Raw genomic sequence first — 19,963 nt, 5'->3', positions numbered from 1 at the left:
TTTTACAGATGAGGAAACCGAGGTGGGGAGAGGTTAAATCACTCTCTCAAGATAAAGTGGTAAGTCATAAAACTGGGACTGAAAGTAAAGCTATCTGACTCCGAAGTTCAAGCCCTTTCTACACTATCATGCAGTTCAATCTAGTGAAAAAAAAATCACTCTTGAAAGCGTCTTAGCATTTTAAGCATAAAAGTGTGTTAGTAAGGATCCTCTGGAGCTTCCAAATTCTGTTTTATCTGCACTGAAGTTCACACACACACACGTCTCTTATTTCCCCCCCTTCCTATTGAAATTCAGCACCGAGGACAGTTCCCGATTCATGTTTGCAGGAAGCTGTCCTTGGATTCTGTTAGAGCTCACACTCTCATTCTTGACTTCCCAAGTGGCACTGAGAAAGACAGGAGGAAATGTAAGAAAGTATGAGATGGGATCCTCTCACACCATGGTGGAAATTAGCACATTTCCCAGAAGACCAAGATAAAAATGCATGTGAGAAGAACAAGAGAACCAAACAGATGGGGCAATAAAATGGAGGCGGAATGAGCTCATCAGGATTCCCAGCACACGGTTTAAGTCCATACTGGGCTCACAGCTGACCTGGGACCAGCCGACATAGTGAATGAGTGGGTGGTTACTATGCTGCAGCATCAGTTACACTAAGAGATTAGGTGGAGCTGATTCACTGCTGCAGATCTGCACGACTTTTCAAGTGGAGGAAAATCTGTGGGCCCTGGTCTCTGCCACTCACATAACCATCCTCATGGGTAGCATGAGTCATACATGCAGGATCTTTCAGGTAGACAAAGTTGTTGTGCTGTGAGTAAATCCAGTATGAGCTTTCATGTCGTGGAGAGCAGGTTTTAACCACAGCTACAGCATCTCCGCATATGAAGGTTTACCTGCTCTACTACACAACGACCCTGCCTTTCCACATTCACCTTTGGCTACAGGTGGTTCATAACACACACAGAAAAAACAAGTTTCTGAAACGTTCCTCACACCAACAGTGATTCCTTCTTTTCCAAACTACCAAGCTCTTGAGTACAGCTGAAGCACCTTTAGACAGTTGAGTCTTATCGTCTTACCTTTTTAAAATTATTATTATTATCATTATTATTATTCTGAGACGGAGTCACCCCCCATCGCCAGGCTGGAGTGCAGTGCTGCAATCTTGGCTCACTGCAACCTCGGCCTCCCGGGTTCAAGCTATTCTTCTGCCTCAGCCTCCCAAGTAGCTGGGACTATAGGCGGGTGCCACCACACCCAGCTAATTTTTTTTTAGCAGAGACAGGGTTTCACCATGTTGGCCAGGATGGTCTCGATCTCTTGACCTTGTGACCCGTCCGCCTCAGCCTCCCAAAGTGTTGGGATTACAGGCATGAGTCACTGTGCCTGGCCCCCCACCCCCGCCCTTATCTTGTATGCAAGGAAACTGAAGTCCAGAGAGGAGAAATGACTTGCCCCAAACCAATTAGCTAGTGACAGAGTTAGAATTAGCACTGGATCCCTCATTCCTAAGCCAGCAGGCTTTTCATTGCACCAAGAAGATAAAACTGTAAATAGCATGGTACTCTGTTAACTAAGCCTCTAATTATACTGCCTCCAAAGAAAATAACATTTCAAATGTCTGGGTCTTTCCATTTGAGCTTTGGCAATTTCACTGATCACTTCTCATACTGGAATCTCTTTTAAGACGTTTAGGAGTAATTATATTGGGATATATGCTATTTTTACTCTTGTACACTGCTTTCTTTGTTTAGGAGGAAATTAGAATTCTGGAAATACACTTGATTTTGTTTAATTATTAAAGGAACAAGCTTCTATTTCAAGTAGTTGCAAATATGAATGTATCAGTCTGTGTGTCAAGAAAAGATATATGGAACAATATAGGAATGATAATACTCTATTGTCACATCCAATTAAGGGCCACCTAGGTCTACAAGTAAAGATGAACATCAAAGCTATGAGTGAAAATGGAAAAGTCACATCGTTATCTGAATAATTTTGAAAACGTCTGGATTTGGTGCCTTATGAATCATCTGAAATGTAACAAGGCATAAAGCGCTTTGCAACCCTGTTGCCTTCATTATTGTAATTTGTGCATATGTAGGTTTATTTGAACTTTTTCAAGTTTTCATCCAGCTGAAAAAGGATGTGGGAAGAATGAGTCCAGTCAAGGTCATACTTACAAGGTGAAACTGACACCTCCTGGGGATGCAGGCTAACAGAAACATGAGCCCATTACTCACCACAAATCTCCCATCCATACCTTTTTCTGCTAATGAATATTCTTACCTGGACCATCATTACTTCCATTGTCCTCTGCTTTGGATACCTTGTAGACCAGGTTCCTGTCTCTCATTTTTATCCACGAAGAGATTTTCATGAATAGAACTTTTCTTGTAATTTAGCAATAATGTCCTTGTAAACCCCACAACTATTTACATAACAGAAGCTATTGTTTAATGTGCAAAGCAGGTCAGAATTTGGTTTCTAGAGATTAATCACTGCAGTCTAGTTTATATTATCATAATAATTTCATTTATTTTGATACAATTTGCTTTCAGAATCAACCTCGGCTTCTGCGCACAAGTGACAAATCCATTTGTTTCTGTATAATGGATAACGTGATTAATGACCTTGCAACAGGATTTCTTAAAAACAGAGAGAGGAAAAGAAATAAAGATTTCCATTTATAAATGTGCAGTAAACCAGCTCAGTCTGTAGCTGTGCATCAAAATCCCTCTGAACTTGTTTTAAGCCACAGATTTAGAGAGATTCTGAAACAAATTTGCTCCTGACTTTTGGGGGTTTCTGCTCATATCTACTGTCTCCAAGAAGTTGAGGTCAGTGGCCTCACTTTGAGGAAGTGGTGACACTGCAGGCCCCCTGGTTACACGGACGGGGCACTGTTTGACCACGTGGCTCCATCGTCATGACTCCAGTTAGATGTCACCCCGCTCCCCGAGCTCAGGTCTTGCTGAATAAGGTCACCGCCCAGGGGGCAGTCGATGAACACGCGCGCGAGGACTCTGCGAGTGGCCTTGTGACTTTGTCAACTCCGGGTGTCCCCGCCTTTCCGTCAGCGTCCGGTGCCTGGTCCTGGTCCCGGTCCCCGAGGCCCCGGGGATTCTTCCCGAGCGTTTTCCGAGTCGGCGCGGGGGATGGAGGCGGGGCCATGGAGCGCGTCCCGGGGACCGCTGCATCCGGAGGCGGCCGTCGTGCGGCTCCTTCCCGCCTCGAGAGTGAGGCGGCCGGGCCTTGACGAGGTGGCCCACGCCTGCCGCGGGGGTGGCTCGCGATGGCAGTAGGGGTTCGAGTCCCGCCTGGTGGGCTGCTCCTGCTGGAGAAAACGCCTCCCTGAGGGCCGCGGCGAACGCACAGAGAGGCCCAGCGCCGCGCCGGAAGCCACCCTGAGGAAGTGGCACCGGGCACCGAGGGGTTCCCACTTTCTCCTCAGCCTGTGACGCCCGCGTCCTCGGGAGGGTTCGAGGGGCGCCCGGGCACAGCCAGCCGAGGCTCTCGAGAGCCCCAAGGTCGTTTTCCACCTCAGGTCTCCTTTCCTGAGGTGGGGCGCGGGACCTCGCGCTCTTGCCTCAGGCTCGGGCCCACGCGCCCGCCCGGCCGCCAGGCGCGCAACGGGAAGCGCCCCCGCCCCGCCCCGCCCACTGCGTGACGCGCACCCGGCCGAGCCAATCAGAGCTCGTGGCGCGCGCCCCACGCGCCGGCCCCCTCCGGCCCCCAGCTTAAGAAAGGGCGCGCGGACCGGGCAGGGCCAGAGCGCAGAGCAGCGCGGAGGGTGCGGTTGTGAGACGGCGGGAGACGTCGGCCGGGTGGTGCACGCGACCCTCGAGACGACAGCGCGGCTACTGGCAGCCGTGAAGGCGCCTCCCGCGGAGCGCCCCGACGGCGCCCGCCAGCCCATGCGGAGCTGAGCGCGGCGGCGGCAGCGGGATGCTGGCGCTGCTGGCCGCCATCGTGGTGCTCGCCGTGGCCGCCGGGGCCCAGGACAGCCCGGCGCCCGGCAGCCGCTTCGTGTGCACTGCACTGCCCCAGGAGGCGGTGCACGCCGGCTGCCCGCTGCCCGCGATGCCCATGCAGGGGGGCGCGCTGAGTCCCGAGGAGGAGCTGCGGGCCGCTGTGCTGCAGCTGCGCGAGACCGTCGTGCAGCAGAAAGAGACGCTGGGCGCGCAGCGCGAGGCCATCCGCGAGCTCACGGGCAAGCTAGCGCGCTGCGAGGGGCTGGCGGGCGGTAAGGCGCGCGGCACAGGGGCCACAGGCAAGGACACTATGGGCGACCTGCCGCGGGACCCCGGCCACGTCGTGGAGCAGCTCAGCCGCTCGCTGCAGACCCTCAAGGACCGCCTGGAGAGCCTCGAGGTAGCGGCCCGCGGGGAGTGCGGGGGACCTGGAATGGGGTCGCTCCGGAGTCGGGGGGCGGAAGACTCAGGAGGATGGGGAAAGCGGGCCTGGCCCTGGGGAGGGTGTGATCGTCCGTGGGGTGAGCTGGACTTGAGGGTGAAAGGCGGGGGTCTAGATCCAGCTCGGGAACTCCGCTGCGTGGTATCCCTTCCCACACCGCTGCTCTTGCTGGAAGGAAACGTTTAAATTCCACCCCCGCGCGCCGGGACTGCCAGCGGGATCCGCGGAGCACTTCCCGAGGTCCGGGCTGGCGAACCCAGACGGTCAAGCCGCGGGCGCCAAATACCCGGGGACGCGGTAGCCTCTGTCCTCTTGCAAATGTCCAAATCTCTGCGAGCCGGGATGCGCTGCCGCAGGCCGTGCGGGTTGCTGCGAGGCTGCCGCGAGAGGTCAGCTGCCCCGGGCATCTGGTGTTTCTTTCTATAAATCAGGTCAGGCTAGACTAGAGGGGGCGGAAGTCTGGGGGTGGGGGTTACAGGGAGGCGAGCGCAGGGGGTCGCCGGAGGCCCCAGAGCGCGCATTAGAGGTAACCTCTGGTTAACTTCGAAGACTCCCCTGCCTACGAGTTGGGTCACATTAAGGTGCTCTTCCGGATTGGTCCCTTCAAGGGAGGGGACCTTATTCCCTTCTCTCTCTCTCCCGCCACGGAGGGAAGATGCGTGCAGTTTGGAACTTTGAGAGAAGAATCTTCAATTATTTTTAATCTTTAGGCTCCACCCTTTTTAAGAAGTGTGGACATTGCTGCTAATAGCCTTTGTGAAAATACTTCTTAGCAAAACTAGGTTTAAATTACAGGTGGTAATTATTGCAAAAATGACTCGAGGGTTTCTTTTGGTGTGAGAGCTGAATACAGTATTTCCAGCATCTGTATATCCCCTGATTCATTGTGATTGCTAACAGCTAACATTTCTGGAGCACTAAATAAGAGTCAGGCACATTATTTAATTTTTTAATCCTTGGAACAATGAATGGCGCGAGGCAGATCCCATTATGTGCATTTCACAATTTGGAACACTTTGTGGAGAAGGGTAAGTAGCTTGCCATGAACTTATGGGCAGGCAGCCTGCCACAGCCTCCAGAACCACATGATGGTAGAGGAGAAAAAGAAATAGGAAGTGAGGATTTAGAAACAGCATTAAAAACAAAGATTGCTGGAGTTCAGAATAGCAACGTTTTAGATCTGTCATTTTCCAGAAACATCTCTGCATGCATAGTTACTTACCTTCATGCCAGACCGGAACTTGGGAGCTGTTTTCATTTGTAGGTGAAAGCTCCTTGGCTTTGTGTAACCATCGATTTACTCTTAAAAAAGGAAAAAAATCCTAGAACTGCGTTTTGGTCTCTACCCAACATAGAATTATAGGTGTTGGTTAGAATGTTGACTTTTTAGTAAGAGGAGAAAAACGGCTTTTTGAGAAGGGAAAATGAGATTCACAAGTTTCAAATATTGCAGCAAAGTAATTCTTGTCTGACTTTGAAATCTTTTCCATACCAAAAAAGCATCAGTGAGATGCTCCCCTGCCTGCCAGTGGCACGATTCAGTTCTTAGTTTTGGAAGCTTCTCCCTATGTGGTCGGGCCATCACAGCTACATTTCACAATTTCTTTTTAACTGTTTCTGTGCTCCTCCCTTCTCCCCGGTGGCTGAAAGCACCAGCTCAGAGCAAACATGTCCAATGCTGGGCTGCCCGGCGACTTCCGCGAGGTGCTCCAGCGGCGGCTGGGGGAGCTGGAGAGGCAGCTTCTGCGCAAGGTGGCAGAGCTGGAGGACGAGAAGTCCCTGCTGCACAATGAGACGTCTGCTCACCGGCAGAAGACCGAGAGCACCCTGAACGCGCTGCTGCAGAGGGTCACCGAGCTGGAGCGAGGTGTGTGCCTGGCCTGTTTCTCTGTCTGGGAGTGGCCTGATTTTCACCACTTGTGGTCAGACATGTGATTCCAGTTGACGGACAGCAGGGGTTGTGACACCACATGGGCCTGGTTCCTGGGTGTGTAAGCAAATAATAAAGGTGACTGAGCATGGTCATCTCAGGAATGAGCTGCCAGCCCCCAGCCCCACTGGCATTATCCAGGGAAAAGCGAATGTGCCCGGGACCAACTTCAATAAGCAACCACAGGGGCATTTCAGTCCCTTCTTAACTAGTCCTGGCAGCAGATTCTGCATATCTTTCTCTTCTCTGCTCACACTGTGGTGAGTAAGTTTCTCCTACAGGAGACAGAGAGGGAGGGATCGGGGATAATTCAGATTGCATCATCAAGCCCCAAACCACTGGGTGGCTTGGCTGTGAAGTTGTAGGTTTGCCCGTAGTGGGTGTTTATAGGACTGGCATTTTCCCAGATGCACTAACCTGATGAAGCCACTTCCCCGTGACTCCGTTCCATCCACTGATAGGAGGATGGCCAATAGCAGAACATCCAATGACTTTGACCGTGGTGGGGCAGATGGAGAAGGGGCTGGTGTGACTGTTCCATTTTACAGCCAGCATCCACAAGCCACAGGTCTCTTTCATCCCTTTCCCAGTCTCGTCCTCCAGAAAAACCCATCTTTTCTTCCTTGCCCTTCTCAGAAAAAGGTGAGTATGGCTTACCTGTTAGATTCTTGAGTTTCCAAGACATCTTCCTCTCTGTCTCCCCTCTGTTGCTGGGTGGCCTCAGGAGCCATCCCTGAAGGTAAAGCGGTCGCCGCTGTGACCCTCCTCCCATGACAGGAGGAGGGAGCATCTAGGCACAGGTGAGCGTGACTCCGTGGACCCTGCCTGAGCCACAGTGGATCCTCAGGACGGCCAGGGCTATGGACCTGGTACACTAAAGGTAGTTTGTCTCTCGAAAGGGGAGCTGTGGAACGGGAGGAGGGCTCTGTGAGAGACTTTGATGGCTGTAAATCTCCCTCTACACAGTGGCCAAGTTGCCACAAGGAGGTGGGTTAACAGCAGAATCCTGAGCCAGAGCCTCAGTCATGCCAGGTGGGAGCTCAGACTCCTGGTATACCCGTTTCATAGATGAGAAAAACAATCCGTTCTCAGCGGGACATGTATCTTTTGGGGAGAGGGGCCCAAAGTGGGGCCTGGGCCACTAGCTGGTAAACAGTGACAGTCACATCAACCTGCACCTCCCCCTTCTCTTTCTCTGACTCAAGGCCGATGTCATTTCACTGGGCTTACTCCTAAGGTAAGCAATCATCACGGCTTTGGCCACCCAGAAGCTGCCACTTCGTGACTGTCCCTTTCGTCCCCAGCCTGTCCGTTACCAGCCAGAAAGAAACAGTCCGGACTCAGACCCCGCCAGCCTGACTGTTGATCCTTTAGTTTCCCAGAAAGCCCTCAGAGCTCGTCTGGCACAGAGGGGAAGCTCACCTCTACGAGGGCAAAAACCCTGCTGGCCATTTATGCACCCCAGAGAGGCAGCTCAGTCTCTCTTCACCCTGCCATGGGAAATCTAGAATCCTTCTGTAAGCTCCACCAACTCAGCTCTGGGATGTGCTTTAAGGAAAGTGATCATCTGCAGACCAGTTTATCTTCTGGGCAATTCTGAGTTTATATTTGTCCTGTTTGTGACAATTGTAGAGAGATGTGTAAACGCCCAGCCCCCCAAATGTACTATGATTGGAAACGATGCCAAGTTTCTTAGACACATCCAACTGAGTCCCGAGTAGCTAGACCTCAACCTCATGACAGGCAGGGGGCCTTGGTGGGGAGATTCTGGCCTTTGGTCCATCAGCCTCCACCCCTTGGGGACCAGATGCTCAGCTGTGAGTTGCACACTTGGCATTTTGTAACCCCTGCCACGACCCTGCAAGGTAGGTATTAGTTCAGACGAGGGACTCAAGTCAGAGAGCTGAAGTGATGCCTGCGTTCACGTCGCCAGCAGATTGCAGAGCTGGGAGTGAAGTGGGTGGAGCCCACAGAGGAGTAATGGAGGCTGCAGCCTGGAGCAGTGTGTGGGCCTCAGCCCTGCTGGATCGAGTCTCCTTGGAGCCCCCAGCAAACACCTGACCCCTGGCATATGGACGCCCCTGCCGCCTGGGGCCCCGGGTTGCTTGCTTTTCTGTGCTGCAAGACCTGCTCCTCTGCAAGGGCCTCCAGAGTCCGGGCCAGCTGTCCAGGCACCGCCTGGCTCAGTGTTGAAATAAATGTTGCTGCTGAGAAAACCAAAGCTGCATCTCTTCCAGCCCCAGGCTGCCCACCCCCTGCTGAACCTTTCCGCCACCTGCAGTGTTTGATTTATTGGTCAGGCCTTTTAATTCCTTAATTGGTTTTAACCAAGTTTCCTCCAAACCACCAAGCTGTTTTATTTAAATAAAAGGCACTGGCTCTCAGGGTACAGGCCCCCTCCTCTGCCCCTCGGCTCTCCCAGCTCTAATTAAACCTATCTGTTGTCACCAAGCTGACAGTATTACCCACACAGTCGTATCAGATTGGCAAGGCTGCCCTCCCGCAAGTATAGCAGCGATTTCTCTTTATTAGACAATGATGCCTTCATTAAGGACATGGTCATTTGCCACTTGAAGATTAAGTGCGAGTGCCTACGTGTCTTGGAAAGAGGGACTTGTGGCCCCTGGCTTGTCATTCACTAGCTGTGTGACCTTGGATACGTCACCTCACTTCACCGAGCCTCCGAGCCTCAACTATGCAACCTGCAAAAATGGGAGAGTAGGAACATTCTGGTTCTCTCTCTCAGTTTTGCTTTTCAGCCTAATGAGGGACTAGTCCCAGCTTTCACTCTGGCCTGGCCCCTTGGCTTCCTGGGTGAGCAGATCTTCCCAGCCCTCACCAGGTGCCCAGCAGCTCCGCAGTGGCATCGAGAGGTGCCCATCCTTAGGAGGTCAGGAGCAATCAGGAGACCACCACCGGCAGATGTGAGTACACGCAACATGTGAAGCCCAGATTCTAGAATGTACACACTGCCTGTTCCAGAGAAGTTAGAAAGGGGATAGTGGGTTCTGCTGTGCTCCTTTGCAGAAACCCTCCTTAGATAGATGTGAACTGTGGCCCCTGAGAGCCTTTCATGTGTATTATTCACTCTGAGGGAAAATGAGTTTGGGGGATTGTGGTGGAGAAAAGTTTATTCTGGCTCATGTTCTGCAGAAGGGACTGATTTAACTCCATAGTGACACAGGCAGTTCTGGCTTCAGAGAGCCCGCCTGTCTCTGATGGCCTCAGAGACTGTCTGAGCCCTTGTGGATGCTTAACCAACACTTGTTGAATGAGTGAAGGGCGTTTAGATTCCTTCAAGCGGCAGGGTCTGGTTCTCAAATAAGAGGGCAGCCTTTGCCATGACAGCTGGCACAATCAGTGTCCTACAAACTTTGGGATCTGTGATGCCTGGATAAGGGCTGCTGCTGTGGTTTACTTAATTTTGAACTTCAACCAAGGCTGCATTGGAAATTATGTAAACCCATTCTAGAATTTGTTTTCAAGGATTTTAGAAGCGCCAATGACATAGGGGTGGCCGGTGGATTCTCACCAATTCCAGGAAGGTCTGGAAGGGCCAAGGCTCTGGCCAGGTGTGTCCCCCTAAATGAGGACAGACACCCTGCGGTTTGGTTCCCCTGCCTCCCACTGGCTCCAGACGACAGGAAATGATCAATAAACTCAATCTTCTCTTGAGGAGGAAAAGAGCAAAGTGCTTTTCATCAGGGATTTAGAGCAAAAAGCCACTTCTGAGTTAAGTTGTGGAGTCAAGACCCGGGAGTCTGACTCCTTCGCCTCGGCAGTGGTAATTCTTTCCTGTGAGGAGTGACACAGACTCACTCACTCGACAAGTGTTTATTGGGTTCCTGGATCCCTGTAAGAATTCCTTCTTCTAAGCCCAAGTCCAGAGTTCCTAGATCCTGCCAAGATTTCAAGCAAATATCTGAAGTGATAAGATGTGGCTAAGGAAGCAGTTTCTGGCTTAACACAAGAAAATTAAATCTACCTTTCCTCTGCTCCTTCCTCAAGCTTTCTAGTCATCTAATATGACTTGTGAAAAGAGAGTATTAACTAGAAGGAACCAGAGCTTTTTCTTTTCTTTTCTTTTCTTTTTTTGAGACAGAGCCTCTGTCACCCAGGTGGGAGTGCAGTGATGCAGTCATAGCTCACTGCAGCCTGGACCTCCTGGGCTCAAGTGATCCCTACCTCAGCCTCCCGAGTAGGTGGAACCACAGGTGTGTGCCACTCTGCCCAGCTAATTTTTATATTTTTTGTAGAGATGAGGTCTTGCCGTGTTGCCCAGGCTGTTCTCGAACTCCTGGGCTCAAGCAGTCCTCCCACCTCAGCCTCCCAAAGCACTGGGATTATAGGCATGAGCCACTGCACTTGGCTAATTTTTTAATTTTTTGTAGAGACGGGGTCTTGCTATGTTGCATAGGCTGGTCTCGAACTCTTGGCCACAAGCGATCCTCCTGCTCGGCCTCCCAAAATGCTGGTATTATATAGGTGTGAGCCACCACACCCATCCAAGAACATTTTTTCTTCTAGATTTCAAGAGGCCTCTTTTCCTGTCCTAAAAGATGGAGCTAAATTCTCTAACGTGCCCCACGCAGTGCCCACCACATCTTCCTTTTCCTCCCTTTCCTGGGCGTCCTTGGGGTCTGGGGTTCTCTTCTGCAGGTCTTTCCAGGCCTTCCCTGCATCCTCTGCCTTCCCTCCCCCGGCCACTCCCCGTCTTAGCCGGAGCCCCCGCCTGGCCTTCCCTCGCATACCTGCTGCTGGTTTCATGTCACCTTCCCCGCCCTAATGTAAGCTCCCTAAGGACAAGGACTCCTTCTCGTGTCCTGAATCCTGCTGGACTTCAGCCTTTTATCAGTGGCTGGCATGGAGCGGTCTTTGGTCACTTGCTGGAGGGTCCAGCAAGGCTGTGTGAGGGACCTTCTTGAGGATCTAGCAAGACGTGGCTCTGGGCAGTGCTGGTGGGTGGGGGGAGTGGGTGGCCTAACGCGCTGCTGGCCTCTCTTCCTCCCCACCCCCAGGCAACAGCGCCTTTAAGTCGCCAGATGCGTTCAAGGTGTCCCTCCCGCTCCGCACCAACTACCTATACGGCAAGATCAAGAAGACGCTGCCCGAGCTGTACGCCTTCACCATCTGCCTGTGGCTGCGGTCCAGCGCCTCGCCGGGCATTGGCACCCCCTTCTCCTACGCGGTGCCGGGGCAGGCCAACGAGATCGTGCTGATCGAGTGGGGTAACAACCCCATCGAGCTGCTCATCAATGACAAGGTGAGGCCCGCCTGCACCGCCACCCTCCCCGGAACCCATCACGCGGCAGAGGGAGCCACAGTCCCCACCCCGGCCGTCCTCGCCACACCAAACGGGCCCAGACGTGGGACTGCGGGGCTGTCCTCCTGGAGGTGGGGATAGCTTTGTACACGCTGGGTGGCTCGCAGGAGCGGGGCAGGGAGGGGCAGCTGCAGCTTGTGGGGGTCTGAGCTGTGAGTCCAGCCACGAACCGGCAGAAGGTCCAGGCACCTAGGCTGTGGAAGGGCAGAAGGAGCAGGTCTCCGTGTGCAGCCTGGATTGAGAGAGGACCTCAGGCCGGTCAGTGAGGGCTGTTCCCCAGGTCCACACTGATTAAGGGGGCATATGTGTCTCAGTGTAAGACATTCCTCACGAGCATATTTTGGTGGGGATCAGGTTTCTAGAGATATGATTTATATACAGCAAAATGTACCCATTTTTTTTTTTTTTTTTTGAGACGGAGTCTTGCTCTGTCACCCAGGCTGGAGTGCAGTGACCCGATCTCAGCTCACTGCAACCTCCGCCCCCCGAGTTCCCGCCATTCTCCTGCCTCAGCCTCCCGAGTAGCTGGGACTACAGGCGCCCGCCACCTCGCCCGGCTAGTTTTTTGTATTTTTTAGTAGAGACGGGGTTTCACCATGTTAGCCAGGATGGTCTCTATCTCCTGACCTCATAATCCGCCCATCTCGGCCTCCCAAAGTGCTGGGATTACAGGAAATGTACCCATTTTAATGTACAATTCAGGAAGTTTTAACAAAGGCACACAGTTGTGTAACCACCACCACGATGAAAAAATATAAAACAGTTCCATTGCCCCCCAAAACCCCCTTATACCCCTTCATAGTTAGCTCTGATCCCAGCCCCAGCCCATGGCCACTGCTGACCTGTTATATATACCCTTAGTATCGCCTTTCCAAAGCAAATGCCCCTTCTTAATAGACTGCTTGGTTTTGGCATTCAGGAGCGGTCTTCTCAAGAGATCTGCTCCAAGAGCCGGGCATGGGAGCTCATGCCTGTAATCCCAGTGCGTTGGGAGGCCGAGGCAGGAGAATCGCTTGAGCCCAGGAGTTTGAGAGCAGCCTGGGCAACGTAGCAAGATCCCTTCTCTACAAAAAATTAAAAAGTTAGCTAGGTGTGGTGGTGTGCACCTGTAGTTCCAGCTACTCGGGAGGCTGCGGCAGAAGGATGAGTTTGAGCCCAGGATGTCGAGGCTGCAATGAACTATGATCGCACCACTATACTCCAGCCTAGGTGACAGAGTGATACCCTGTCTCTTAAAAAATAAAAAAAGTCCACTTTGGGCCTCCTGGGGACCTCTCACAGCCCTACTTCCAAACTTTCATTCTAATGGCAGACTTCATATAACAAAAAGAGGATTCTCAGAACTTGGCCTGATTTGGGCATTTGAGTGACTATGCAAACTCCCTGCCACCCGGACCACCCCTGGTGGAGGTGGGGGCAGTTCAGTCCCTCACTCTGTTTGTCTTCACTGAACTGCCCTGGGTGGAGTTTGTCGAAGTTTAAGAAATGCTGTGGCATCAGCCTGCTGGGCTCCTCCTAGATAGACCCCCTTGCCTAAACCAGGAGTTAATTGTTCTAAATAACACCCTAGGACATAGTGGGGCTGAGAGCCTTGTTATCCTCTGGGTTTGGACTGCTTGTAAACATCGAATTCCTGGGAGGGAGGCTTCAGGTTGCTAGGAGACCAGTGGCAACAACGCGGTGGTTCACAGGCTGGTTCACAGGCGAGCCCGCATGGAAAGTGCTTGCAGGACCGCCAGGGATCCGGCCGGTGGCAGCGTCCTCCCCCCAGTTCCTCGTGCTGTCTGTGAGCTCCCTGCTCACACAGATACTCACACGTGCCACTATGCAGGGAGGACAGGGGACACCCCCAGCACACAGACAGATCCCTGCATGCCACCATGGAGGTTTGGGACTTGGCATGAGAAATGAGGATCTCTGGTCTGTTTTCCAAGGAGACTGGCCCAGTGGAGCCCTGACTTCCCGAGGTTCTCTGGCATGGAGAGCTCGGGGCCAGCGTGGGGGTGTTGACCCTCACATCTGCTCGGCTGTCAGCCACGCCAGGCACCAAGGGTATCCCATTAATGTGAGGGCCGCTCTGGGGTCAGGGTTTCCACCGAGGCTGCCCCTTTTCATGTTCTCCACGTATGACCCCAGGTGACAGGAGGAGCAGTGTGGCCCAGGGGGATTGCGGGGTGTCCTTCCTGTTTCCTGCCCTGGTGAACCCCGTGGGCATGGGCCCAGCAGGTCCTTACCTGCACATTGCTGCCCGCAGGTTGCGCAGCTGCCCCTGTTTGTCAGTGATGGCAAGTGGCACCACATCTGTGTTACCTGGACGACACGGGATGGCATGTGGGAGGCGTTCCAGGATGGAGAGAAGCTGGGCACTGGGGAGAACCTGGCTCCCTGGCACCCCATCAAGCCTGGGGGAGTGCTGATCCTTGGGCAAGAGCAGGTGGGTGCAGGTGGGCACAGGGCAGGTGCAGAGCAGGTGCAGGTGGGTGCAAGGTGGGTGTGGGTGGACACAGGTAGGCGCAGGGTGGGTGCAGGTGGGCGCAGGTGGGTGCAGGGTGGCCGTGCACCCTTCCAGGAATGGTGCAAGGAGGGGCTAACCGAGCAGCACGAGGCCAGGCCTGCAGCTGTTCCCGCTCCTGGCCCCAGCTGTTGGCCCCACAGACCTGGCCACAGTGTCCTGACAGCCAGGTTGGGGGAGCGAGAACCCCAGCAGCCTGGCCCTTGCTGTCCTGTGGTCAGAGTTTGGGCGTGGGGATATGGCCTGCATGGCAGGGACCAGGTGGGTGTGGTTCAAACAGATTCCAAATAGAACCTGGCACAGAGGGGTGTGAGTGTCCCTGTGGTCATGGGTCATCTCGTGACACAGGCTCCAGCTTCTGTCTGGGAGGAGGCTGAGTGAGGGAGTCTCCTGGAGTGCTCGTGGGACTGACTCAGGATTGTGGGGCTGGTGTCTTCCAGGAGTACCTGCTCAGGGTCTCCACCGTGATACCCAGCAAGGGGCACTTAGGTAATCCATGCTGGGTGCTCAGCCCATGGGGGAGACAGGGAGGAAAGGGTGGCACCTCAAAGCGCCCTCAAGAAACTTACCATCTAGGGGAGGGAATGGCTGAGCTGGCTGTCTGGTCTAGAACAGATAAGTGTTGGCATTTCAGTCTGTGTGTGGGTTTTTGATGATGGACAGTGGGGAGCAGATGCCAGGTGCACTGGGGGGCTTTGAGTCTGGTTCCTCCTTGGCCCACTCCTCCCTCAATTTCCCCTGCTACATCTCCTCTGGGAGGGACTGGGAGTCATGAGACCTGGCTGTGATCCTGGCTTTGGGACTTTGAGCAGTATCTCCCCTTACCAGCCTCAGTTTCCCCTGTGTAAAATGGGGAGATTTGAGCAATGCCACCTCCCAGTTCTGACAGGCCTGGGAGCTTCAGAACCTGCAGAAACAGGTAGTGTTGGTCAGAGCTGGGGGGGCATCAGAGAAATGCCCAAATCTCCTGTCTGTACCCCGTGTGCAGGGGGACTTGTGAGCCAGCCCTGACGCAGCTCTCTTGTTCCCATTCCCCAGGACACCGTGGGGGGTAGGTTTGATGCCACTCAGGCGTTTGTCGGGGAGCTCAGCCAGTTCAACATATGGGACCGCGTCCTTCGCGCACAAGAAATTGTCAACATCGCCAACTGCTCCACAAACATGCCGGGCAACATCATCCCGTGGGTGGACAATAACGTCGATGTCTTCGGGGGGGCCTCCAAGTGGCCCGTGGAGACGTGCGAGGAGCGTCTCCTTGACTTGTAGCTGCCTTCTCCTCTGTCCAGGAGGCCGGGATCAGGCTGTTGCCATGGAAGTTCAGGGCCATTGACTCCCCCACTTAAACTCTTGCCAGTCGGGGCTCAGGGTCGCCAGAGCTCATTCCCCAGGAATCTCTAAGACCGGGGCTAGGGCAGTGTCTGTCACTGGCTGATTTGTTCCCTACCAAGATTCTGTTGCTGTTTGAAGTAGTGCCGGGGTCCCCTGGGAAGATGCCCCAAGCCACGAGTGGGCGAATCTCTGCCCTCCTGCTACAAGTGGAGGCAGTTCCAGCAGCCCCTCTTCAGAGCCCATGTAAAGCTATTGCAGCCTGAGCCCTGTCGCCCTCCAGTTCCTTGGTGTCCTGTGCACCCCTTCTGTCTGTCTCCTTTCACGGCTGTGCAGCCATCCCGCTGGAGTGGCCGTGTCCCTTGTGCATTGAGTGCATCCCCGTTGGTGACTAAACTCGCGGCAAGCGGCTGCCCCCCAATCTGCAAAAGGGCCTCTCCCTTTGTGTTCCATACATTGTGAATCTTCCCATCTGAAGAACGCCCAGCCTGCCCAGACAAAGCCCTGCCCTCCCCAAAGCAGAGGGGCTGTCTGTGTCTCCGGAAAGGGGGCATGGGGGGGCGGGGCTCAGAAAGGAGAAGGGCTGTGATCTCCGGCCCCTTCCCCCATCATCTCTTCCTTAGACGGATGCTTTGACTGAATCATCACTAGCTATGGCATTAAAAGGTCTCTCTTCTCATCTGGTGCCAAAGGTTCCATTGCAGCTTTTTACAACCATCCGGTGTGGTTCGGAGGATTTGTTTTTTGTTTTTTTTTTTTCCCGACAGAAAAGAACAGCCATTAGAAGAAGGCTCCCATTTTCTGATGTTCTGCCCACTGTGAAGAGTGTGCTTGTTTTAAATTCATGTTGATTCCTGTAAGCAGTGGACTGTCTTCATCAACTATTTCCCTACAGAACTCCTCAAGAAAACAGAGATCATTTGCCTGGAGACTGGCTGAGTGACTCCAAGCTACTCACTGTATTGGACAGGGGTAGTCATTTATTTTAAAGATAAAGTGACAAAGTGGGGAAATTTATAAAGCTAAATATTATATATTTTATTTTTCATAACATGTTTGAAGTGCAAATCTGTGGATATTCCATTTGTAGGACCAAGTCGACATGCCCATCCTGACATTGTATGCTACGAGAACTCTTCTGATGACGGAATTTCGATTAAAGTGCACTGAAAGATGCTTCTGTGTTTGTCTTCCTCATGTTCTAAGGGCGAAGGTGGGAAGGGGTAGGGCTTTGCAACTTCTGGCAGAAGGATGATGGCTCTGGTTTGCCGGAGCCTGCATCTGGTGGGTTTGGGGATGCTGAGGATGGTTAGAGGAGGGTGTGGTCCGGCCGTCCATCCTTCCTGTTTCAATGCCTGGCTCACGCTGCGGGTGCCTGGCAGGCTGTGCCCGGGCTTCTTGTCCCCAGCCCACCCCTGTCTTTTCAATCAGGAGAGCCAGCTTAGCTAGAAGAACTGCAGCCACCTTCCAGGTGTGGTACCTGCTTAGCGTCTACTCTGTGTAGGTGTTCTTTAGACATCATCTTATTGAATCCTCCCTGAATGAGCGAATCCCATTTTACAGGTGAATACACAACAATTAAAGCTATTTTGGGATCATGCAGCCGGTAGAGGATGGAGCTGGGCTCAAAGCCGGCCCGTGGCTCCGAGGGCTCTGTCCCTTCCACTGCTCACTCCAAGGCGCCCAGTGCCATTGTGTCCTCCCAGATCGGCCTCTCTGTGGCCACCTGGCCCTGGTAGGTGTGTTGACGGTCTTTCCTGCTCCACAAGCATTAGATTCCCCCCCACCACCACCACCACCTCTTTCCACTTTTGTAGCTTTACTCTGTCTTGGTAGCTGCAGAATGTAACTTAGTTTGTCTTTCTTCCAAGTAGCAATGTCAATTTCTATTATAATCGCAGAGCAGAGCCTAATCTTGGAGCCAACTGACACCGTGCGCCAGATGTACTTGATACCAAGGCTGAAATGGAAGCCGTAACCTCTAAAACCAAGACCGGGAGGTCATGGAGGTTCCTGGAGTCTATTTTTGATGTTGTGAAATATAACTTGGCAAGAACTGAAAACCACTGGTGTTGGATAGAGCATGAAATGAGGCCAGATATCCCGCTCAGGGACCTTTGAAACTCAAAAGTGCTGAGACCAGGTGGAGAGCATTTTTTTTTGAATCCCCTTCATGCTGGAAACACCAGCTACTCAGATCTCCCCCTGAAAGGTGCTGAGGGGTTTCCTCATTTCATATGCATGCCAGGCGCTGAGCCGGCCCAACTCGCTTCCCAGGTGCAGCCTCCCCCAAGAGCATCGCTTTGCATCAGGGCTTTGGAAACCCTGCTGAACCAGATAACTTCCTCCCTGCAACTGGAAGAGCTCTGAGCCCACAACATGGGATCAAAATGTTCCTTGCTGATCTGACCCGAAGATGAGAACCACCTCTCCATATCGTAGCTGCACACCAGTCCTCCTGTTGGCAGTTTGGTCCTCCTGACATACAAGCAGAAACAAGAATCATTTATGCAATCCAGCAAGTTCCTTATGCCTTGATCCTCCCATGTGAAGGAGACCTGTGGCCTCAGTGTCCCCCACTCAAGACTTTTTTTTTTTTTTTTTTTTTTTTTGAGACGGAGTCTCTCTCTGTTGCCCAGGCTGGAGTGCAGTGGTGTGATCTCGGCTCACTGCAACCTTGCCTCCCAGGTTCATGCCATTCTCCTGCCTCAGCCTCCCGAGTAGCTGGGACTACAGGCACCCGCTGCCATGCCCAGCTATTTTTTTGTATTTTTAGTAGAGACTGGGTTTCACTATGTTAGCCGGGATGATCTCGATCTTCTGACCTCGTGATCCGCCCGCCTTGGACTCCCAAAGTGCTGGGATTACAGGCGTGAGCCACCACGCTCGGCCTCAAAACTCTTATCCTTTGTGCAAGGCTGGAAAAATACTGATAGCAAACTGGGTTCTCCAAGAAGGGTGGGGTAGAGATTGTCCTGGATGATGGAATATTCAGGTTGGTTAAGGGTTGTCATGGAAACTGTAGCCAAATGATCAATGATTAATGAATTGAAAAGTAATAAAATGCAGCTAAATCAAAGGCAGCCTGGGACCACGTCTCCACCAATAGGAAAGGCAGACCAAGATCCTGCCCAGCCTCTGGGGGCTTTGACATCAGCTCTCCTTATACAGAAGCTCTCAGAAAGAAAAGATGACTTCCTTTTGAGCACAGATGTTATAATTTATTCTATCAACAAATATTTGGGGCACCTACTTTGTGTCAGCAACTATTCCAGGCACTCAAGATGCAATGGTGAGCAACATAGCAAAGTTCTGCTTTTAAATGGAGATTAATTTCAGTGGGAAGTGTAGATAGAAGGCAAATATATAAACAAGCAAAATGCTGGTGATGTGATAGGGAGTAACTGGGGAACTACTTTCTGGGGTCACATTTAAGCTGGGACCTAATTGAAGAGAGGGAACCAATCGTGGGCGGAACCGACAGACAGAGAGAACAGGAAGTGTGAAAGCCTAAGGTAGAGCTGAGCTTGGATGTTCAAGAGAAGAAATAGCCAGGGTGGCTGCATTCACTGGAGAGGGGAGGGGTGGATGGGATGAAGAGATTGTAGGGTCAGATCACAAAGAACCTGTGTTGAGATCTCAGTGAAATGGGAAGTCTGGACGTTTTAAGCAGATGAATGTGATAATGTGATTAATATTGTTAGCCCACTACTCTTCCTGGTGGATGAAGAATAAACTGTAGAGCATTGTAAAGGGAAGTAGAGAGACTCGTGAGGAGGTTACTATACTAGTCGTGGTAAGAGGTCATGATGGCTTGGACTAGGGAAGTAGCAGGGGAGACAGAAAAAATAGTGGAAGGATTTAGGATATACTTGGGAGTAGTCATCCTGACTTGCTGATATTTGGAAATTTGGGGAGAGAAATAACATACAATTTTTAAAAACCTAAACTCCAAGTAGGATAAACAGAGAGATTCACATCTAGAAATATCATAAACTGTTGAAAACCAACTAAAGACAGACAATTTTGAAAGCAGCAAGAGAGAAGAGAGAAGAGATGTACAAGGAATACTCAATAAAATTTATAGCTGAATTCTCATCAGAATCTATGGATGCCAGAAGGCAGAGGGATGGACACATTCAAAGTGCTGAAAGGAAAAGACTGTCAACCAAGAATCCTATATCTGACAAAGCTATCCTTCAAAAATGAAGGCAAAACTAAGACATTCCAAATAAACAAAAACTGACAATTTGACACTAGTAGATCTGCTCTACAAAAAAATACTAATGGGAGTCCTTCAGGCGAAAGTGAAAGGATACTAGACGGTAACTCAAATCTACTTGAAGAAATAAAGGGCACTGTTAAAGGTAGCTGTGTGTGTAATTATAAAAGTGTAAGTGCATTTTTTTGTTTATAACTCTTTTCTTCTTCTATCTGATTTAAAAGACAA

At 52.0% G+C, this 19,963-nt stretch overlaps 1 protein-coding gene across 1 annotated transcript; it reads left to right on the top strand.

Annotated features, from left to right (window-relative positions):
• The first annotated feature begins 3,782 nt into the window (after positions 1–3,782).
• NPTX2 (neuronal pentraxin 2) lies at positions 3,783–16,689 on the top strand. The gene is made up of 5 exons (XM_003895725.4): positions 3,783–4,380; positions 6,073–6,289; positions 11,371–11,615; positions 13,930–14,109; positions 15,226–16,689. Exons 1-5 carry the CDS (start codon positions 3,955–3,957, stop codon positions 15,451–15,453), a joined length of 1,296 nt encoding a protein of 431 aa, XP_003895774.1. The 5' UTR covers positions 3,783–3,954; the 3' UTR covers positions 15,454–16,689.
• Positions 16,690–19,963: the final 3,274 nt, after the last annotated feature.

This window comes from Papio anubis, chromosome 4, assembly GCF_008728515.1.
Source record: "Papio anubis isolate 15944 chromosome 4, Panubis1.0, whole genome shotgun sequence".
Lineage (NCBI taxonomy): Eukaryota > Metazoa > Chordata > Mammalia > Primates > Cercopithecidae > Papio > Papio anubis.
The sequence above is the reverse complement of the archived record's forward strand: the minus strand, read 5'-3'. Positions and strand labels throughout refer to the sequence as shown.

Excerpts from the sequence above, each read along its gene's own strand:
- NPTX2 (XM_003895725.4), top strand. The coding sequence starts at position 3,955 with ATGCTGGCGCTGCTGGCCGCCATCGTGGTGCTCGCCGTGGCCGCCGGG. Across the intron at positions 4,381-6,072 it reads ACCGCCTGGAGAGCCTCGAG|CACCAGCTCAGAGCAAACAT; the intron begins GTAGCGGCCCGC and ends GGTGGCTGAAAG. Across the intron at positions 6,290-11,370 it reads GGTCACCGAGCTGGAGCGAG|GCAACAGCGCCTTTAAGTCG; the intron begins GTGTGTGCCTGG and ends CCCCACCCCCAG.